The 22274-nt window shown below is 44.2% G+C and overlaps 1 protein-coding gene across 1 annotated transcript; it reads left to right on the top strand.

Annotated features, from left to right (window-relative positions):
• Window positions 1-9175: 9175 nt before the first annotated feature.
• Window positions 9176-15035, top strand: LOC147442156 (putative disease resistance protein At5g47280). Its single transcript, XM_086528439.1, has 7 exons — window positions 9176-10151; window positions 10301-10717; window positions 10876-10981; window positions 13006-13270; window positions 13424-13653; window positions 13756-14325; window positions 14412-15035. The coding sequence occupies exons 1-7, from the start codon at window positions 9432-9434 to the stop codon at window positions 14717-14719; spliced, it is 2616 nt and encodes an 871-aa protein (XP_086384565.1). The 5' UTR covers window positions 9176-9431; the 3' UTR covers window positions 14720-15035.
• The last annotated feature ends 7239 nt before the right edge of the window (window positions 15036-22274 follow it).

Raw genomic sequence — 22274 nt, 5'->3', positions numbered from 1 at the left:
CAGTCTGGCTGTGGCTGTGTCCATCTTTTCACTGGGCACAGGCCAGGCTGCCTGTCCTCTGCCCAAGATTTTTTTTAATGTTATGGTCGTCGCAATCTACGTCGCTAGGCACATCGAAATAGGCGTCGATAACAGTACCTTTCGATGCATATATCGATGCATATTGCGACGCTTTTGTAGGGACAGGTATTTTGATGATTTTTTCAACGAAGAGCGTCGAAACCTACGTCGAAGGCCCCCTTTTTTGCTGTAGTGAGGTAAGGGAGCATGTTGCCTTCATCTTGTTTGACCCTGGCTCTACTCACAACTTCATATCAATGGAGTTGGCCACCAAGTTGGACATTCAAGCTTTTGAGATGGGAGATGCTGTAACTGCCGATGCCGCTTTCAAGGGGACAACAAGCCTCCGTTACTCCCTTGATTGGGAAGTTGAGGCTTCATGTTCAAAGCTATGTCGACAAAGAAGACTTCTTTATCTCTCCTCTCCAACATGAGGATGCTATCCTAGGGGCACCATGGTTCAACCACATGGCTGCAAACATGAAGTTCCCTGAAAGGAGATTCTACTTCACCTACAGATGCTAATGAGTATGGTCGTACTATACCACTTGTAAATCCTCTTGCCCTCGATAAATCAATGAAGAGCTCAATTTCCGCGTACATGATTTTTGTCAAAGAGTCCCTAAAAGATCCTATTGTTTAATCAAAGGTGAATGGTAGGAATCAAGAAGAGTTAGACTTGTCTAACTTTCTAAAATGATTCCAAGATGTGCTCATCGATGATATCCCTATGGACTTACCTCCAAAACGAGGGGATGATGACCATCGAATTGAGCTCCTATTACAAAGCTTACCGCCTAACAAACCTCCTTATTGAGTTTCCCAAGCTCAACAAGAGGAGATCATGAGGCAAGTACAAGAATTGGTAGACAAAGGGATGGTGAGGCCTAGCTCCTCTCCCTTTTGTTCTCCAGTCCTTGCAGTGCAAAAGAAAGATGGTACATACCGCATGTGTGTGGACTATCGCGCACTAAACCATATCACTATCAAAAACAGATTTCCCGTACCTCGGGTAGAAGATCTGTTTGATAAGCTACAAGGCTCTACCTACTTCAGTAGGATTGAGCTTAAAAGTGGCTACCATCAAATAAGGATAGTGAATGAAGATATCCTAAACACTGCGTTTTGTACAACGTTTGGCCTTTATGAATATCTAGTCATGCCTTTTGGCTTGACTAATACACCAGCTACATTCAATAAATTAATGGAGAATTTTTTTTGACTCTACCGCAAATTCACTAGAGTGTTCTTTGATGATATCATCATCTACTCCAAGTCCTTGGAGGAACACAAGCAACATCTCCAAGTGATTTTTCAAGCATTAAGAGAGAATAAACTTTTTCTCAATCAAAAGAAAAGCGAATTTTTCCTTCAAGAGATTCAATACTTAGGTCATATTATCTCTCAAGATGGTATCCGTATGGATCCATCAAAGTTGGAGGTAATAAAAGCATGGCCTAATCCAAGGAATCTACATGAGCTAAGAAGTTTTATTGGTATGTGTGCATACTATAGACGCTTCATAGAAAAATTCTCTCATATAGCAGGACCATTACATGACTTAACAAAGAAAAACGTTAAGTATTCATGGACTGCTAAGGAGAAAAATTCTTTTGACAAGCTCAAAGAGAAGCTTACCTCCCAACCAGTCCTTATGCTTCCGGATCTCTCAAAGCCATTTCAGGTCCAATGTGATGCTTGTGGTGATTGCCTTAGAGCAGTCTTACTTCAAGAAGGGCACGCCATAGCATATAAGAGCCGAAGTCTCAATACGGATGAATGGTTCTTAGGAATTTATGAGAAAGAGTTGTTAGCTGTTCTACATGTCTACACACATGGAAGCACTATCTATTGGGGACTCCATTCATTTTACAAATAGACCATCAAAGTCTCAAGTACTTCATGATGCAAACAAAGCTTTTTGACAAACAAATGAGGTGGGCAAATTTTCTTTCGCAATTTAATTTCCACATTGCTCACATTGCTGGTAAGCACAATCAAGTGGCTGATGCACTTTCACGAAGACCAAAAGTTAATGCTGTGTCTATAGCAACTCACAATGATCTATCTTCTATGATAGATGAGTATGCTACTGACCCTGACTTTAAAGACATATGTCGGCCCTTGCTTTGGGGAAGAAAGAGGAACCATTTACCTTGCAGGATGGTTATCTTCTCCATGGCAATAGGCTATGTGTTACTCACTCCCTTCGTGAGATAGTCATGTATGAATCCCATGCTCCTCTCTATGCGGGGCATAGAGGCATTCAACCTACTCTTTGAGGAGTAGAGACATACTTTTATTGGCGTACCATGAACATGGACATACAAGAGTATGTTTCAAAATGTGTGGTATGCCAAAAGACCAAGTATGATAAGGGGAAGCAACCTGGATTACTCCAGCCATTGCCAATCCCTAATTCACCATGGGAGAGTATATCCATGGATTTTATCTTTGGATTATCCAAGTCTATCCATGGGAATACGGGAATATGGACAATAGTTGACAGGTTTAGCAAGCAAGCACACTTTATCCCTGTCAAAAAGACTATTAAGGCACACCAAATGGCAACTATCTTCATATCCCAGATTTTCAAACACCATGGATTTCCAACCATCGTGTCAGATAGAGATTCTAGAATGACCAGTAATTTTTGGAAAGGTCTCTTCAAAAATCTAGGTACAAGATTGGATTTCTCTTCGACCTATCACACCCACAAACGGATGGACAAAGTGAGATAGCCAATCTTACGATTCTTGGTCTACTAAAGACCTATGTTATAGAAGTAGATCAACGCTCACAATGGGAAAATTACTTACCTCTTGTATAGTATGCGTATAATAATACTATCCATACTTCTACGGGAAAAGCACCTTTTGAAATCGTAGAGGGAAGACCTAAGAGTCCCTTGCTACTTAAAGTATATGGGAAGATCTTCGCTGCCGATGAGTATAACCATGACCTGCAAGCATCTTTTCAAAAGATTAAGGAGGCTATATTCATTTCTCAACTAAGGAAAAAAGCTGCTGCTGACAAGCACATAAGGGCCTTAACATTCAAATAAAATGATTGGGTCTTGCTTAAGTTTCCTAAGGCTCGATTGAGGCAAACGACGAGCAAAAATCCTACGGGCCATCAAAAGTATTATGCTAAACTAGCAAAAAGATACTATGGTCCTTTTCAAGTTTTGAAGCCAATCAATGAGGTGGATTATCAACTCAAGTTGCCTAACCATTGGCTCATACACAATGCTTTTCATGTGAGCCTACTTAAGCCCTACAAAGGAGAGCCTCCAAATGAACGAATTATTGAAGACCCTCCTGAAATTGAAGACCAAGAAGAGGTGCTACAACCTGAAGCTATCCTTCGGCATGAAGACAAGGTACTACAACATGGTAAGATTATCCGATGGTATCTTATTAAGTTAAAAACTTATCCTTTTGAAGATGCTAGATGGATGCAAGGAATCTAGCTTAAGGATAGTATGAACCTTGTCAACGCTTACAATGCTACATTAGAGTAAGCAAATGTACAAGTTTCTTCTAAATGATCAATGTTTTTGTCTTATAAGACTAATTCTCTCTTTATTGTGCACAAATTTAAGTAGTATGCATACTAAGAATCATGTTTGTGATGACGACGTCTCTCAAACACCATGTAGAATTTGTCACTCTACTTGGGAGGATGAAATGGACTAAAGAGTAGACATGCTTGTGGCAGCTATGTCTCCCAAGCACCAAATGGATTAGTCATCCATCTTGGAATGATGTGTAGGGTAAAAAGGGATCCTCTACCTATTAAGACAAATTGACTAATGACTATGGCTTTATCTCTTTTACTTCATAGTCGAGGTCGACTATGATTTCAAGAGAGAGGTAATGTCATAAAATCTAAATTTATCTAACCAACCCAAATGATTTTCTCATATTAAACTGAACATTTAATGTGGGATAATAAACGGGAACAAGGGTTAGAATATAGACATGTGCTTACGGATCTATCTCAACACAGGGCCAATGGTAAGCGGTCCAAATGAGAGATGGTCTGTCAAAGAACAAGGCTAGCTAATGGAGCTTAAATGACCTTAGGGTTAGCTTCATTAAAGACCTTCAATGGTTAGTGTTAAAAGTCCTTTGAACTTAGGCAAGCTAGGCTCTTTTTGACTCAAGCACCTTACTCCCCCTGCATGGGTAGCTTCTCAAGCACCTTCCTCATTAAGCATGACAAGCACCTCAAGCACCTTAGTCATCAAGCACGACAAGCACCTCAAGCACCTTGGTCATCAAGCATGACAAGCACCTCAAGATTAGGTCGGGCTCCCACCTCAAGCTGAGACCCTACAAAGGAGGGGGAAAGCCCCAAAGTTAGGGAATCTTTGACTTAACCTCCCATTCACCCAAAGGGCACCCTTTTCTCAAGGGGCACATGGGACACATGTCAGACTCTCCCTATGCTTAGCCACATGGTGTGCTTGAATGCTGTTGGTTGGGCTAAAGAGGGTCCAATGAGCTTCTAGTTCTATCCAACAGATATCTAGATATTTTCAAGCTCTCTCTCTCTAAGGGGTAAGGAGGACACTTGTCCAAAGACTACCCTCTCGCCCCAAGCAAGCAAGGGGTGTGCTGAGGGGGTACACACACACACACACACACACACACACACACACACACACACACACACACACACACACACACTCATTTTGTGGATTCATTCTCACTTGGTGAAAGTAGAGGAACTCCACCTCCTTCTCCAAGCTTGTGAGAAGTGAGAGCCTACACCAAAACTCTTGGCTATGGAATGCAAATCCAACCAAAAGCCATGCTTCAATGCTTAAGCTTGCGATCTTCTCCATTTTCATTACTATGCTATTATATATGCTAGCAAGAAGAGTGATGATAAGTGAGGAACTATTTCTTTTTCCTATAGAATGTTTCTTCTTCCTCTTCCCTACCCTCATTCCCCACTAGCTCTCTCCACCTTCGAAGGTGTTTGAGGCCTTGGGACTGAGGCTTGGGATAGTTAATGCTTTCTACAAAGTTTATGTTATGCTCGTGATGCATGAAGCTTTCCATCTTCATTGCATCACATAGGTCACACGGAACACAAAGATTGTTTTGTACCAAGTCTCTCTTGATGGGAGAAACTATAATACAAATGCCTATTGAGGGGGGACCGGCTCCGTATGAATCCGGTCCTCAATTGTTGTCATGTTCTCTAAACTCTCTCTCTTGCAAAAGTATTGTTCATGCCAAGATAAGTAAGTACCATGTTTATGTTGCTACCATCAATTAAGTTCACCCGCTATGCTCACAAAGTAATCTTACATAAGTACTTTATCTAATTCCCTAATTCCTCTACTCTCAAAATTCATAGGCCATTACCATTACATGCCCTAGTGTTTAGCAAAGGATGATTTGGAGTGGCATGCAGATTCATCACATTCATGCTATGAAGCATTTTGCACTCTATGTGAAGTATCTCTATGAGATTATGTTTGGATCTACCAATCACCAATAGAGGTCATGGCTCGATTTGGGTGCTTGTGGATCTTTCAAATTAACCAAGTTGGTTATGGATGTCATTGTTGATTCCTCAGCCATATTGTACGACATTATGATCCCCATTTACTCGTCATCTCGGAAGACTGTCTGTAACTTGTGGGGAAACACATCTCAATGCTGTAAGTATCCAAGGGGATAGGAAAATTACAAAGTGTAATCTCGTGCTAAAGGATATGTGAAGTGCATACATTAGCACTAAGCAATCCAATTAGAAAGCATTTATGGCTCTACTTGGAGTTTCCTTACCATAAGTTAAAGCATGTTTCTGACTAGGTTTAGTCTCTTCATGTTTAAATCAGGTTCTCAACCTTGAATGATAGTTATTGTGGGGTTGTTTATTGTTGAAATTTGAGAACAAGTCAAGGACTTAAACTTGGCTGACGAGTTATGTCAGCAAGTTACTTTCATGGAAAGTGAAAAGAGGTTCTCTTTCGGGTACCTCTTTGTTGTGATAACTCGTTTAGCATGCTCATGTGCATTTCTAAATGGAGTCTACACACTATGATTGGATAGGAGCCGGTAACACAAGATGGTTGCAAATGGACAACAATGTGGAAAATCAAGATGTTACTCTTGATTTCATTGAACCTCCTACTGAATCGTGTTCGGGTCACACAAACAGTTGGATCCATGAAGGATGCCACTGTGGAAAACATTAGTGTATCACTACTCTTGTTTTTGAGGACAAAAACACTTCTCCAAGGAGGGAGTAATGTCATGCCAAGGGTAGGACCGGGTAGGACCAAGGGCCAGGATGGACATGCAGTCAAGGGGGTCTCCATGTTTAGTAGGCCAAGGGCCTATATAGAGCATGGCTGGGTGGAGATTAGCATGTTCCAGCCCCCTCTGCCTTTCAGCAAAAAAACAAAGAGGGCCAATACTTCATATGGTAGGGGTACAAAAAATAGAGCTTTCCAAAGTTTTATTTGTCATAGGTGTGTGGCATGCCATAAAGAACACATGTAACCCATTCAAAATTTATGTGAGTCTTTCGGGATGGTGCAACGTATGTAGAAGCAAACCACGAAGGTTGGTCCCAGAGGTCCAACAAATGGTGGGTCTAGGTAGATGCAAGAGTGTCGGGTTGTTCTGGCAAGCCAAAGCGATAGGGTTGCTAATACAAATTAAGGAAGGGTGATAGCCTTCTTGTGGAAGGCGTGAAAGGTAGCTTGAAGGTTATGGGGGGTGTTTGTTTAAATCGAAGTGTGGGCTCCCTGAGGGAGGTACGGTTCTGATAGGTGATTTTTTTGAACACATTATGAAGAAAACCTTGTGGGTATCCTTTCGCCCTAAGGCATTGGTACAAGAGGTTGCGGATAGCGAGGCAACCTTCCAAGAGGTTCTCTCTAATGATAATATATCTTTTGAGTTTAGTGGTAATGAAAGCCACCTTTAAATGTGTAGGGTGCCAAGAGTTCCAAGGGATGTAGTTATATGTATTTAAGGATTTTTGATGGAAATGGGAGCCAAAAGTCTAGAGGAGACAAACTTTGTACCTTTATAAAATTGTATGTTGAGGATAGTGGCATGGTTGGGAGAGATGTGGCTAGAGATTTTGATGTGTTCTTGAAGTGGTTTCCCATAAATTATAATCATTCAAACAAGAGGTGAGGGACACCTTAGAGTCAATCCATAGCCCAAGGGCATCATCTACATAGCACTTGAAGTAGAGAAGATTGGGATTGCGCAAAAGAGAGGAAGAGGCTTCTAAATGGCATAAGAAGAGGCATGCATACACTACGACGAAATTGGTGCCCATAGTGGTGCCTTTGACTTGTTTCCAAAATTTTCCTTTGAAGGTAATGTAGTGGTGTGACAAGATGAGAGCCACGAAAGAGAGGATAAAGTGAGTTTCAAGAGATTCAAAATGGTTAGAAATGGAGGCTTTGAGGGCTACGAGGCTTTGGTTGATTGGGATACTAGGATGAAGGGCCTCAACATCAAAGGTGAAGAGGAGGGTTTGGGTGGGAGAGGGGGAGGTTGTTAAGGTCTTGGATGATGGTGAGAGAGTTTTAAGATTTTTCTTATGGTGAGGAGGATAGGAAAAAGTTCAAAGTGAAGCCAAATTGAAGCTTTTTCAAAGATATAGCCTTTGCAGGAGCAATTAGGCAGTGTGACAAGGGAGGCTTTGTGGAGTTTTGGGATGAAATATATGGGGCAAGGTTTAAGTTGCTTGTCAAGGGGCGAGAGGATGAAGTTACGATTTAAAGCAGGTAACACACAAACACATAGAATGTCTCTCTACTCTCTTCTTCTTGTTGATCGGTGCCTCTCTCTCTTTCTCTCTCTCTGTCTCTCTCTCTCTCTCTCACACACACACACACACACACACACACACACACACACACACACATGTGTTGATAGTGGCCTATCTAACATCCCAAAAGGTGATTCACGCAAGCAAATGTGCTCCTACCAAATCTGACAATGGATTATGCATGAACCTCTCTTCTCCCCCGTCTTCCCCCCTCCCTCTCTTTCCCCCATTGACATTTTTGAGTTGCATTTACAGCTGGCCCATGGATAGCCCAACATTGTCGTAAGTGGGCAAGCCCCTCTCTCTTCATAGAACCATACTCAATGTTTGAGTTTTCGTTAGTGTCTCTGCCATGTGTGTGCACATACATATATGCACTCACAATAATAACCGACGAATTGGGGGAATAGGGACAACAACACAGGTGCTTAATATTCAACAACTTTTCAAGCACTTTTAAAAAGGATATAGAAGTGTCTCTTTATAGTTATTTTTATAATTTTGAAATATACCTCCAAGCTCTAAATCGCTGCTTCTAAATTGAGCTCCGCTTGCATCACATATCCATCATCAGCCTGCATTGGAGTCATTCATTCTCTTCTTCCTCTTTGCTATAAAGACAAAATAATGACCCTGCCCCAACCTCCGTCGTGCACATCGGACATCACCCTGTAGGAGTTCACGTACGTGCGACTACCCCATTACAATAGCCTAGGCAAAAAGAAGAAGAAAAAAAAAGCGCTTTTAAACCCCGTGCTTGGCCAGGTTGGCTTTAGCTTCCAACCACCTTTTGTGTTTTTCTTCGAAGGCAAGCCCTATCGCTTTTCTAGAAGTTAGACAAGCAACCTCCTCTTCGAGCTGCTTCTAATTCTCTTCTCGGGTCTTTTTCATCCAAGGGCCCGAGCTTTTGATCGCTTTCTGTATACTCCGAGCAAAGAGGTCCCTAGCTTTAGGTTTTTCAAGATTCATATCTTTATTGAGTTTACCCAAAGCTTTTTTGGTAAGCTTTCTTAACAGAGGGTCTTTGAACAGGTGTGCCCTAGTAACAAGCAGCTTCGTACTCCCTCTGGGGGCCTACCCCTCCCGGCCTCTTCGCTGTCAGCAACTTCATCTCAAGGAGCGACGCAATCTAGTCAGCTTGGTGAGAGGAGTATCACCTATCAAGTCGGAAAGCCGTACAAGCATGATAAAGGCTTGTGTATATGAAAATTTTATGTTCCATTATATAAAGTATATAAGTACAGATATAGATTATGTTTACCATTTGATTCTCTACCATTATTATTTCAATAGCTTAGTGGTAAGGTAAGGTAAAGAGAGGACCCCTCTTTCCTCTTTGCTGCACAAGTCCGCACTATTTGCGTATCCCTCTGCAAATTAGACGGCGTGAGAGAACAACAAGCGGTGAGAGTGCAAATTGTTCGGAGAGAGCGAGCAATTCCATGCTTGCTTGATTATAGCTTATTAGTTTGCAAAGTTTTCGCTCAAGGATTGGCTAGAAAAGGCTTTGTACAGGAAATTCCGAACAGTAGCTACAGTAGCTGTAGCTGTCTATGGCGGAAGCCTTGGTAATTGGAGCCACTGTGGGCACTGCATTCAGCGAGCTTTACGCTGCTGTCAAAATCGCTGTTTTGCAGGTAGCCTGGTGCCACAACTACTGCCGATCACTGGAGCAGGTTCTCGACATGCACCTTCCCATTTTCGAGCAGATCCGTTTCAATCTGCAAGCGCCTCTCTCTGACTTGGAGCAGCACTATCTTCTTAGATTTTCTCAGAAGCTTGGGGAGGGCAAATTGCTGTTGGAGTCTTGCCTTCAACTCAGATTCGGCTGGGCGAACCGCATTTCCCAAATTCGCTACAGCAGACAAATCCTGAAGCTGCAGGAGGAAATCCTGCTGCACCTACAACAATTGCCAGCTCTAAACGCATTACAATTGCAGCAGATAAATATTAGCCTCCAGGATATGTGCGAACAGTGGGACAAGAATCATGCAGAGGTGATGGGCTCTCTCAAGAGTGGCAACCTAATACCAATCACGGAGGGGGCGAGGCAGTTAGGTGCAGCTGGAAAATTAGCTGACGAGGACCAGCAGGGGCATCGACTGGATGAGCTGACTAATCAAGATCAGATCTTGGTCGGCATTGACGCTCAGATCAAGCATGTAAAGTCACTTCTTCTGTCGGACAGCAATGACAAGGTCATTACGATAGTGGGTGGCATGGGTGGCATCGGGAAAACAACGCTGGTGCTATCCATTTGCAAAGATTCGGAAGTGCGAGGTAAGTCTACAGATTCGATTTATAAATTTCAATGCCCAATCGAGGAATAATTAGTCTAATTAGTCTTCTTATGAAATTCATGTTGAAATCTGCTAGACGCGTAGATGTGTAATTACTGATTCCTTATCTGATAATAATACAGGTTTTTTTTGAAGATCGAATCCACTTCGTTACTGTTTCACAATCCCCTGACATGAGGAGCCTTTTGTGCACCATCTGGAAGGAAGTTGTAGGCGGACCAGTGCCCCAGTTTCAGACCGTGGAGGATGCATACAGACAGGTGAATGGCAAGCTTCGAAGTATAATGCCATCCAAGCGACGGTTACTAGTATTGGACGATGTGTGGTCCAAAGGACACCTCCAAAATCTCTCATTTGAGGTGGAAGGGCTCAAGATGATGATTACTACAAGACACGCTCCTGCTTTACAGACTCAGAATAGCCACACGTATAGATTGGATTTGCTGAATGAGATGGACGCTGAGAGCCTCTTTTGCAAATGGGCTTTTGGGCAGTACTCCATTCCTGCATGGGTAGAGGAGCCACAAGTGGTAAAGGAGGTATACCACTAGTCCAATTATATAGCCCTCTACATATTGCAATCTCAAATGATGTACCTCCTATGTATCTAGTTTTTTATATAATTTGTTTCCATTTCGAAGTACTTTGCATCCGGATTGCATGGTCTGAGTAGATCATGAATGTACACGTACTACAGGTGATTTTGGAGTGCAAAGGGCTTCCATTGGCTCTCAAAGTCATTGGCGCATCCCTTTCAACTACTGCTGGTCAATCTCCCGCAGCGTATTGGCGTGTCGCAAGGGACAAACTTTATAAGGGGTATGAGCCTCCCGAAAACGGCCACGGGAGGGGACCCCCCACCTAGACACGCTAGCCTCACTCCACGCACTCGTGCACCATGGGGACTCCACGCAAGGTTCCCTAGGGCACGCTATGACCCTCCGTGAGTGCGGCGGAGCCTGAGGCTACGTGGGGCTAGGGACCCGGAACGCAAGACCCGCGAAACGCACCACGGCCATCGACCCATGGAACGCAACCACGCCCGAGCCGGGCCCCTTTGAGCCGCAACTCGCCCGAGCCGGTCCCGTCCGAGCCAGGCCCTCTTGAAGACAAGCACCTCGACCCGAGCTGGTCCCGTCCGAGCCGGGCCCCCCTGAGCCGGTCTCGTCCGAGCCAGGCCCCTTGAAGACAAGCACCCCGCCCGAGCCGGTCCCGTCCGAGCCGGGCCCCCCCTGAGCCGGTCCCGTCCGAGCCAGGCCCCTTGAAGACAAAAGCACCTTGACCCGAGCCGGTCCCGTCCGAGCCGGGCCCTTTTCTCCGCAAGCTTCCGCAAACACGCCCACCACGCTTCTCCGCATTGACGGCCCAACTCCCGGGTCGTCACACTTGGTATTAGAGCTCCAGGAAAAGAGCTCTAGGCCCCGTCCCCGTGACGCGCCCAACCCCCGGGCCGTCACCACTTCTGCAAACACAAAGGAAAGATGCGAGCCAGACAGGGCTCTTTATCACAAAAATCAGAACGACCAAAAACTCGATGGACTAACTCAACGTAGTTCATCGCGCCCGGCCACTTTTGTGGCCCATGCTGAGCTGAAGACCCACTCAAGTCTACAAGAGACCACAGGGCACCGTGCTAGCCCTCCAAATGACGTCCACACAGGGACAAACAGGGATCAGTTTGACGATTGAAGATTCAGCCAAAGCCTTCATGGTGTCATGACGACCAAAGCTACTTCGACCTAAAGACTGCATCTAACCAAGTAACCTTGCCCGATTCAAGATTCGGCGATTGGAAACCAAAGCTGGTGTCAGCCTAAGTCTACAATGCGCGTCAAAATGACGGTAAGTTTCCTTGCAACTTCGCAAGGGCTGCATTGCGACGGACCTTCCTTCACATTCGGCTTTCAAGAAGTCTCCGCGCGGGCCAACGCAGCAGGTGGCTCCGCGCACACCGGGTTACCTTTTTGGGGAATGCTCAAGTATGGGGAATTCTACTTGGGTATTCAAAGCATACATTTTTCAGCCTTCTGCCAAAAATCCAAAAATACACACACTTCATTCCAAAAATGACAAAAACAAAGCATGTTTTTCTACTTGCATTCGGGTACAGTTTTCACGCACTTTGCACTTATATGCACCCCTTAGCCTTTGGCCTCATGCATAGCCAAGCTCTCTTTTCCCTTCGTTCGAGGAGGACGTCGAACTTTCTTCAACCGGGTGTGTATATAAGGGGTATGAGCCTCCCGAAAACGGCCACGGGAGGGGACCCCCCACCTAAACACGCTAGCCTCACTCCACGCACTCGTGCACCGTGGGGACTCCACGCAAGGTTCCCCAGGGCACGCTATGACCTTCCGTGAGTGCGGCGGAGCCTGAGGCTACGTGGGGCTAGGGACCCGGAACGCAAGACCCGCGAAACGCACCACGGCCGTCGACCCATGGAACGCAACCACGCCCGAGCCGGTCCCATCCGAGCCGGGCCCCTTTGAGCCGCAACTCGCCCGAGCCGGTCCCGTCCGAGCCGTCCGAGCCGTCTGAGCCAGGCCCTCTTGAAGACAAGCACCTCGACCCGAGCCGGTCCCGTTCGAGCTGGGCCCCCCTGAGCCGGTCCCGTCCGAGCCAGGCCCCTTGAAGACAAGCACCCCGCCTGAGCCGGTCCCGTCCGAGCCGGGCCCCCCTGAGCCGGTCCCGTCCGAGCCAGGCCCCTTGAAGACAAAAGCACCTTGACCCGAGCCGGTCCCGTCCGAGCCGGGCCCTTTTCTCCGCAAGCTTCCGCAAACGCGCCCACCACGCTTCTCCGCATTGACGGCCCAACTCCCGGGTTGTCACAAACTTCGAGATGCAGAGCCACTGGGAGAGTATCAGAAAGATGCCTTGCTGGGACGGCTTCAAACAAGCATTGACGCTTTGGACCCCATGCTGCGAGAATGTTTTTTGGATCTGGGTGCATACCCTGAAGATTCTCGCTGGTCAGCAGATGCCTTGCTGGACATATGGGTGTATGTGCGAGGAATGAAATGGGTGGATGCAGTGTTAGCATTGGTAGAGCTTGGCAATCGAGGGCTAATCGATTTTTCCGGTGCGGCTACGAGGTGAGTTCTACGTTGGTACTGAAATTGTGACTCATGATGTGGTAGTGAAGTCTTGTCAATGGGTTTATTCCAATGCGATATGGAGCTTGTACGTTTCAAGTAATTATAGCTGCACTTATAGCTTTCATCTACAGCTTCTATGATGTGATGCAGTGTTGGCGCCATTTGGCGAGCAGTTGAATGCAACAGTGGTCATGAGTTGTATATTTCTCAGCATGATGTGATGAGAGACCTTGCACTCCAGTTGGGGGCAATTCAAAAGAATCAGTACCCACCGTATTCGCATTGTAAGAGGCTACTGATGCCACGACAAGGGGAGAATGTTCCCAGTGACTGGCAGTCTGAGGAAGCTGCTATGGCTGAAGTTATATCCATTCACATAGGTGTGCAACATTAGCTGGGTAGTTAGAAATAATGAGTATTCTTTGTGAGACGTATTTCTTTCGATTTCTGGTCGAGATTTAATGTTTTACTCACATGATCAGGTGCCATGAAGGAGGACTGCTGGCCAACTGGTTTGGCCTTCCCTCATGCGAGGGCCCTTCTCTTACATTTTCAAGAAAGGAGGCGGTCGAGGAATCACCTGCCACCTTTTCTAGGTAGCATGTGTAAGTTGAAGGTGATGTTGATAAAGGGAGACATAAATAATGCTCGCAGTACAGACGTTGGAGGTCTTGTTGAGCTACAGAGTCTGCATATTGATGGTCGAAATAGACCATCCGGTTTTAATCTGCCTAAACTAGAGAAGCTAAGAGCTGACGGTGCGCGCGACGAAAATATACTGGCTTCTGCACTTTGCAGGTCACGACATCTAAAAGTTTTGGATATGTTGTGTTGCCTACATGTTGGGCCAATTCCGGAGAACGTCGTAGGAGAATATTGGAATGCACTCACCTACCTACGCCTTTTGGATTGTGGTGGTGTAAAGAAGCTGCCGCAGAGCCTGGGCAATTTGAGCAACCTACACACACTTGAGTTGGCGTATTGCGGCAGTTTGAAGAAGCTACCTCAAAGTTTTGTGCGGCTTAACAATCTCAAAGTGCTATATTTGCGCAGTGGGTGTCTCAACTTCAACAATTTCCCCGAAATAAACAATGGGCTGTTAGGGACTCTAAACGATCTGTGTTTTGGTGTTTGGCAGATTGCGGTTTGGAGAAGCTACCCGAGACCTTTGGAAATCTGCGTGGCTTGGAGCGTCTGAGTTTGGAGGGATGCAGATGGTTGCAGCATCTTCCGGAGAGCTTGGGCCAGTTGAGTGCGCTAAGGACATTGTGGATGGGTGCAGTGGATAAGATGAAGAGCCTTCCAGCAGCGTGGGAGGTGGGGGGTTTGGCATTGCCATTAATAGGGAGCTTGGAGAGGGTGAGTTGCGATGAGAGGATGGTGCCTTGTTGGAAGGCACGCTACCCACCAGGCCACCCACTTCCCGAGTTTAAATTGTATCCCTAGATTACGAGGGCCCCGGAGGCTGGCAGCCTCAGGCCTAAGTAACACGGGGTCTTCAAGAGTTTAAATTTTACACGGGACGTTCTTCAATAGTTTAAATTGTACTGGGCAATGCTCAAGAACTAGTCTTGCTTGGTGGGCATTGCATAGAACATAACAAGACATAACACAGATTGACATCAAGCATCTAACATTGAAGTAAACAAGTACAAAGTGCACTGGCAAATTTTTAAATAAGAATTGCATGTGTATTTATTAAACATATATGATGATTGATTACCTCTACAGCTGTTTCTAAAATGGTCCAATTTTACGGCTTTCTCTATAGCTGTTTGAGCAGTGAAACCAAGGCATTGCTCTTTGCTGTACATGTTTTTATGGATTTTGGTGCGCAGTTGGTTACTTGGTTGGTTGTGATTACTGTCACGTCAGCTTTTGTTTTAGAACACGAACGGATAAGTAGAGGCAATTGATAGGCAACAACACTGGCTTAGATTGGGATTCAATGACCTTTGAGAAGAAGCAAGTAGTGTCCCATAGGGCTCACTATACGACAAAGGGCTAAAAGGGGATAATTAAATCGAACAAAGGGTTACAACTTAATCATTATGTTTAAACCCTACTCCTTAACCTACTTTGGTAATTTATTTGTAGATATCGCCGATCATTTAGTCTATAGATCAAGGACCCATCATTGAAGCATCCATCTTACTTTGAATCAAGCATATTCAATTTTCTCTTACTTCTCGTAGAAAGAGAGAGAGAGAGAGAGAGAGAGAGAGAGAGAGAGAGAGAGAGAGAGAGAGAGAGAGAGAGAGTTACATGTTGTCATAGTTGGAGGGTCTTGGTTGTCGATCACGGAACTCGGTACAAAACATATTTGAGGAAGAAAATGTTGGGATAAAAATTTATCTTTGTGCTATAGAACGGTTATGTAGAAGAGAATGTTTGTCTACGATACATAAGATGCATGTGTATTTATTAAACATATATGATGGTTGATTACCTCCATAGCTATCTATAAAATGGTCGAAGTTCATAGCATTCGCTACAACTGTTTAAGCAGTGAGACCAAGGCATTGCTCTTTGCCGCACATGTTTTGGATAAAGCATCAATGGATTGCAATAAGAAATGGAGTGCTTTATTGACCTGCATTTTTGTACATGTGTTTTTCAATTGTCCAAGCTACATGGATCTTTGAGTCAAGCTACAAAAAAGCAATTTGAATAGTTAAACATTTCGTGTTGCAATGAAGCACCACATATTAAAAAAGCTAAGTATACAATGCACGTCATGCATCTAGAAGTGCCATACAAAAGTATAGTGGAGAGTTGGCACTGTAGTCTCTCCAAAAATAATAAAAAACGAAAGCCGTGTCCTGCCTCGTAGCATTTATGTGTTGCGCCAAGCAAACGTACATATGCATAGGGAATCCGATGTAGATAATGACCTTGCAATGTTGTCGTCGTGCTCGTGTAGTCAAAATTTTCACTGTTGTGAATATATGTCCTCTGTCGGACACAAAATAGAAGTCAAGACAAATACAAAAGGTACAAGATATCGATTGAGCTTAAAGAAAAGCAGATGTAACTTTATGTTCTATGTCAAGGGGTCACTACATAAAGTGTTATGGTTGCTTTTCTTGGCAAACGTCTTGCAAACCATACTTTTAAGTGACCATACTTTCATTCACTTAAAATTTGATGAGGGAAAATTGGTTCAGGTCGCCGAACCCGAATAGGTCCTCTAGCCTAGTTCTAATTTTACATTTTTTGAGCAGTTTCACCATGTTAAAGGGCTGGAGGATGCTATTTTATAGCCCACTCTCTTCTTAGTGCTTTTTTTTGAGTTTCTCTCCATCCCACACAAGGCTCTTCTGACCATTAGCCTTCCCAAATAGTTGTGCTTGAGGGATCCTCATTTTGACCACGAGACACTCGTTGTCTCGCATTAGAATAACCTCATCTACATTTAGTGAACATGCCATTTTTGACCAGTGCATCACTTCCCTCATGATTAGTGCCTTTTTGAAGAGCTATCATGTCAATCCCTCCTACTCCGGTCTTTGCATTTATCACCATCATCACTATCAGCTTAACCTTTGTATCTATCCCTACGATCTTCAATCACCATCCCTATGGCTATAATTCCTTCTATATTCATCTTCTTTGGCATGGTCTCTTTGTCTTTCCTACCTTGTCTCACATTGATCTTGATCGTGGTGTCGATCATGTCTAATGCAATCGCCATCATCATCTCTTCCACGAATTATACCATCGTACCATCATCACTGCTTCCATGATGTTGTCTACCACGATCTCCATCATTCTGCCGATCATGTCCATTGCAATCTCCATCATGATCTCTTCTACAACTTTTGCTCATTATTACATTTACTTTTGCTATCATGTCTTCCACCACCACTGCTTTTGTGTTCTTCTCTTCAATCAACTTAGCTTTATGCTCAAGCTCCATAATTTGTAGATGACAGTGTTGTCGAGCTGCAATCGTGGTTGTGTAGTTGATACGTCCGCTTTTGTGAATATACGTATAAGGCAAGCTACAAATATATGAGCTTGATGCTGCAAAGAAAAGCAAAAAGATACTTAAGCTACTATTAAGTACATGTGAATGCGAAGCTATCATTGATTCATGTGGGCACACTTAGCTATACACATAGAAAAATAGAGCTCATACAAGCTTCTGACGATGATAGCAATGATGAGAATTTCAACTTTGAGGAAATAATGATGTTGAAAATGGGGCTAAACACTTGAGTATGATAGTGATTAGGACATTATTAGTGATGATAATTATATGATGCATATGTTGTTAAGTAAATGACTGGAGATGATATACACTATTAGCGTGTAAACGACAAGGAAAACGAGTGCCTCTATAGCCTTGCATGAGTCACATCGTCAGAAGGAAGAACTATTGCACTGCCGAAACCACATGTGATAAGCACCTATAGAGATTTATGAAAAACCCTTCAAGCATGAAACACACTTGGAATTATGAGAAACGAAGCACATCATTACATAGCTCGTCTCGTGGAGAGGTCTGTAGAGTATCCATAGGCAAAAAACAGACGAGAAATGAGAGAGTTATGGCCACTCGAAACTAGAGGTGTACTCCCTCTTGCTAAAAAATGAGGTCTCTAGAATGTGTGCAGGTGTTGCAGCTCTTAAAATGGGGCTCATTTATCCATAGGCAAAAAACAGACGAGAAATGAGAGAGTTATGGCCACTCAAAACTAGAGGTGTACTCCCTCTTGCTAAAAAATGAGGTCTCTCGAATGTGTGCAGGTGTTGTAGCTCTTAAAATGGGGCTCACTTATCCCTTTTAATCAAATCCCTTTCTTCTCTCTCCTCACTTGACATGGCCTCTTGGGGGTTTCATTTTAATTAGTTCACTTTGGGTTTTTTTGGAAAAGACCTGGAGTCAAACCGGTGATTTTGTGCACATGGGGAGGGGGGCCATTTGTTCAAAGGACCAAAAAGGGGGGCACGCGCTTGGGTAGGCAAGTGTGGACAGCTGGAAAAGGCGCCCCCATCTCCCAAGAGCCCACGAGCCCATCAAGCCAAGCCGCTCTCCAATTGATACAAGCAATAGGAGGTCCCCCTTTGCCTTATATACCCCCCATTCTTCTCTTGTCCCTTCTCATGTGGGATAACTCCTATGCCACATGGAAACTTCCTTCCCAATCCTCCCAACTCCCTCATGCCCAATTAATTTCCAAATTCTCCCCCAAGTACGAGAACTTCTCGGACAACCTTCCCAAAAGCATAACTTGCTGCTCCGGTCACCGAATGACACACCGTAACATACGGCTTGGAGCCCATCACTTCGGCTACTTCTAGAAATCTCAAATCTCAGCATTTCTAACTCAAATGATCAAGTTGGCCCAGTTTCCCTTGTCGCATGCATCTGCAACCACTTTCTAAGTCTAGACCGCCAACTTCGGACTCACATAACTCATGATGTATGAGTCCAATTCATGAGCTATAAAGTACGACTGAAAATATTTATTAGAAACCATGTCTTGGGGACTTGAACAACCCAAAACATCAGCACCCAAGCCTGGAAAAACCACACCTTTGTACATGGATTTTTACATGGTCACTTCCAAGACTCGAACACTATGTACATATATATATATATGAGGCAAGTTAGCAAGCCTTTTGGCATGATCTAATGACTTTATGCTCTTCCAAAAAATGCCTGACAATGCTTGTGTTGCAAATCCAGGGAGTTAAGTCTGGTTGCTTCTTCTTCTTTTGCTATAATGTTTCTAATTTGCGATATCGTGAAGGGGCCGTCACTTGATATGATATTCTATATACTACATAAAGCCGCTTCACACACATAAACATACACATACACATAGTGAGTGGTTTGCGCAAGCACTTACCTGCATAAAGGAAGCAATGAAGTTGTCATGTGTTGATCATCTCTAGCATCGTGTTGAAGAATCAAAGAGTAACAACATAAAAGTAATGGTGATGATATACATGATGGTTATGGCTCCATCAAGAGAAAAGGGCACGCATCTTGTGCATGGCCATCATAGGGAAAGCGGAGCAAGCCCAATACTGCCTACCTCATAGTACCTTCTCGTCTGACCGCGCCACCCCGCCCTCATTCCTCACCAGCTGATCCTATCATGCTTCTCCACTTTTATCATACTTGGAGTTCCTAATCATCAGATTGCACCACAACAGGACCACAACGCCCTCATTGCTCGCCAACTGATCCTCCCATGTTGATCCTCCCCTCTTATAATTCTCGGAGTCTTGCTCCCACGTCCTCATTGCTTGCCAATTTGTCCCATGCTCCTACCCACTTTGAGGTCCTCCTCACCATCATCGTTGCTTATTGGATGATTGTGTCATACAATCTAATGTCTAACCGGTCCAAATGATTTTCTCATATTAAACTGATCATTTAATGTCATAAAAACTAATCTCTAACCAACCCAAATGACTTTCTCATATTAAACTGATCATTTAATGTGGGAGAATAAACGGGAACAAGAGTTAGGATATAGACATGTGCTTATAGATCTATCTCAACACACGGCCAATGGTAATGGGCCCAAATGAGAGATGGTCTATCAAAGAGCAAGGTTAACCAATGGAGCATAAAGACCTTAGGGTTAGCTTCATTGAAGACCTCCAATAGTTAGTGTAAAAGTCCTTTGACCTTAGGTAAGCTAGGGCTGAGCTTGAGGTGGAAACCCATCCCAAGCTTAAGGTGCTTGAGGTGTTTGACGTGCTTGATGACTAAGGTGCTTGAGGTGCTTGGCGTGCTTGATGACTAAGGTGCTTGAGGTACTTGAGGTGCTTGATGACTGAGATGCTTGAGGTGCTTCTGGTGCTTGATGACTGAGATGCTTGTCACGTCTTCTTCCTCTTCCCTACCCTCATTCAGTGCTAGCTCTCTCCACCTTCGAAGGTGTTTGAGGTCGTGGGACTGAGGCTTGGGATAGTTAATGATTTCCACAAAGTTTATGTTATACTCGTGATGCATGAAGCTTTCCATCTTCATTGCATCACCTAGGTCACAAGGAACACAAAGATTGTATTGTAACAAGTCTCTCTTGATTGGAGAAATCATAATACAAATGCCTATTGGAGGGGGGACTGGCCCCACATAAATCCGGTCCTCAACTGTTGTCATGTTCTCTAAATTCTCTCTCTTGCAAAAGTATTGTTCATGCCAAGTTAACTAAATGCTATGTTTATGTTGCTACCATCAATTATGTTCACCCGCTATGCTCACAAAGTAAATTCACAAAAGTACTCTCTTTAATTTCCACTACTCTCAAGTTAATAGGCCAATTCCATTACATTGGTATCAGAGCATTTGGTTTCTCTTTTCTTGCTTAAGAAGAGAGGTCCTTAAGTAGCCTATAAATGGTTGATTTTGTTAATTATGTCAGGGTAAGTGGAACTAGGATCTATTATCGATTTTGTTGAGCCCATTATGTGGGATATGATGCACACCTTGGGAGCTTTGGACTTAATAATGGAGTCTTTTTAGACTTGCCTCTTTACCATTATTGAGCCATAAGAAGTCTGAAAGGAGCTAGCCATCAACAACTCTGCTATGATAGACCTACTCCACTACTCTCTATAATTAACCACTTCAATCCGTGGGTGTAGATACTTAAGAGACAATTTTCAAAGGCTAAGAGGAGTGGCAACTAAGGTTTTGAATTGCCAAATCATACACTAAGCATGTACGCAAATTTTGTTAACATGATTGACAATAACCAAGAGAGTAGATATCGTTAGTCAGTGATTATTTGAAGAAATGTCGTGCTTGGCACTACCTTGGTCGACATGTATGCCAAATTTGGTGTACTTCATAAAGCACAAAAAGTGCTTGAGAAGCTTCTAGTCGGGGATGTCCTCTCTTGAAATGCATTGATTGCATGATATGCCTAACCTGGGAGGGCCAAGGAGCTCTGGTTTTTTTTTTGCGGATGCGATGTCATGCTTGAAACTACCTTGATTGACACGTATGCCAAATGTGCTACACTTCATAAAGCACGAAAAGTGCTTGAGGAGCTTCGTTTCCAAGATGTCATCTCTTGGAATTCACCGACCGCAAGATATGCCCAACTTGGGGACCAAGGAGGTTTGGGTGTTTTTCGGTAGATGTTAAGCGAGGGCGTCTCTCCAAATAGTGTTGGCATGCCTGAGGTAAGAAAATTCGCATAGCACTGCGAAGGCGGTGCCGTTGTACTAGTGCTTATAATACCCACTGTCTTACATAGAACTTCTACTATAGATACATAGCTTGCAGGTTTAATTAGTGGATCTCTGGATTTTCAACAATGACCTTGGGCCTATGCGAGATGATGTGTACACACTTTTTGTAGTTTGTGCAGATTTAGACCTAAAAACAAACAATTTAGGAATACCATGGAATATTACCATACTTGTGCTCATTTTTGAAAGCCAAGAATTAGTTCTCACATAAAACATACTAGTGAAGCGATGCTGCCTCCGGCAGAGGCATGGCCCCTTTTTCCCTCACTTGCTCCCCCCCCCCCCCCCCCCCCCCCCCCCCCCCCCCCCCCCACCCCCCTCACCGCCTTCCAAGATCCTTGCCCACATCAAAGCATGTGAGAGAGGAACCATGCAAGGTGGTTGGCAAAGTAGTAGTACAATGGCTTAGGTCGTGTACGTGCCGTGGATATGCAGTGGTATAGGGGGCAGAGGTATGGTGTTTGATCATGGCGGAAAGCTAGGAGGTGGTGATCTCTCTCTCTCTCTCTCTCTCTCTCTCACACACACACACACACACACACACACACACACACACACACACACACACACACACACACAACCATAGCCATCCAAGCCAGGGGGAGGCCGCTTTGCCTATCATAATTGATCTTCCTACCAACCCTTGTACGTTGACCCCTCTCAACTGCACTTCACTTTAGACATCAAAGCACCTACCTCCTCCCCTCATCCAAGCCAGATGTCAGCGTGCTAGCCCTTGCAACAATATTTCACCTCTGAGGTGCACTGGATGTTGATG

This window comes from Adiantum capillus-veneris, chromosome 14 (genome assembly GCF_014529385.1).
Source record: "Adiantum capillus-veneris isolate H3 chromosome 14, ASM1452938v2, whole genome shotgun sequence".
In the NCBI taxonomy this organism is placed as follows: Eukaryota; Viridiplantae; Streptophyta; class Polypodiopsida; order Polypodiales; family Pteridaceae; genus Adiantum; species Adiantum capillus-veneris.
This window is presented reverse-complemented; position numbering and strand designations above follow the sequence as displayed.

Coding starts and splice junctions, on each gene's coding strand:
- LOC147442156 (XM_086528439.1), top strand. CDS start 9,432: ATGGCGGAAGCCTTGGTAATTGGAGCCACTGTGGGCACTGCATTCAGC. Junction 10,718..10,875: donor AGCCACAAGTGGTAAAGGAG/GTATACCACTAG, acceptor CACGTACTACAG/GTGATTTTGGAGTGCAAAGG. Junction 14,326..14,411: donor CAAAGTGCTATATTTGCGCA/GTGGGTGTCTCA, acceptor GGTGTTTGGCAG/ATTGCGGTTTGGAGAAGCTA.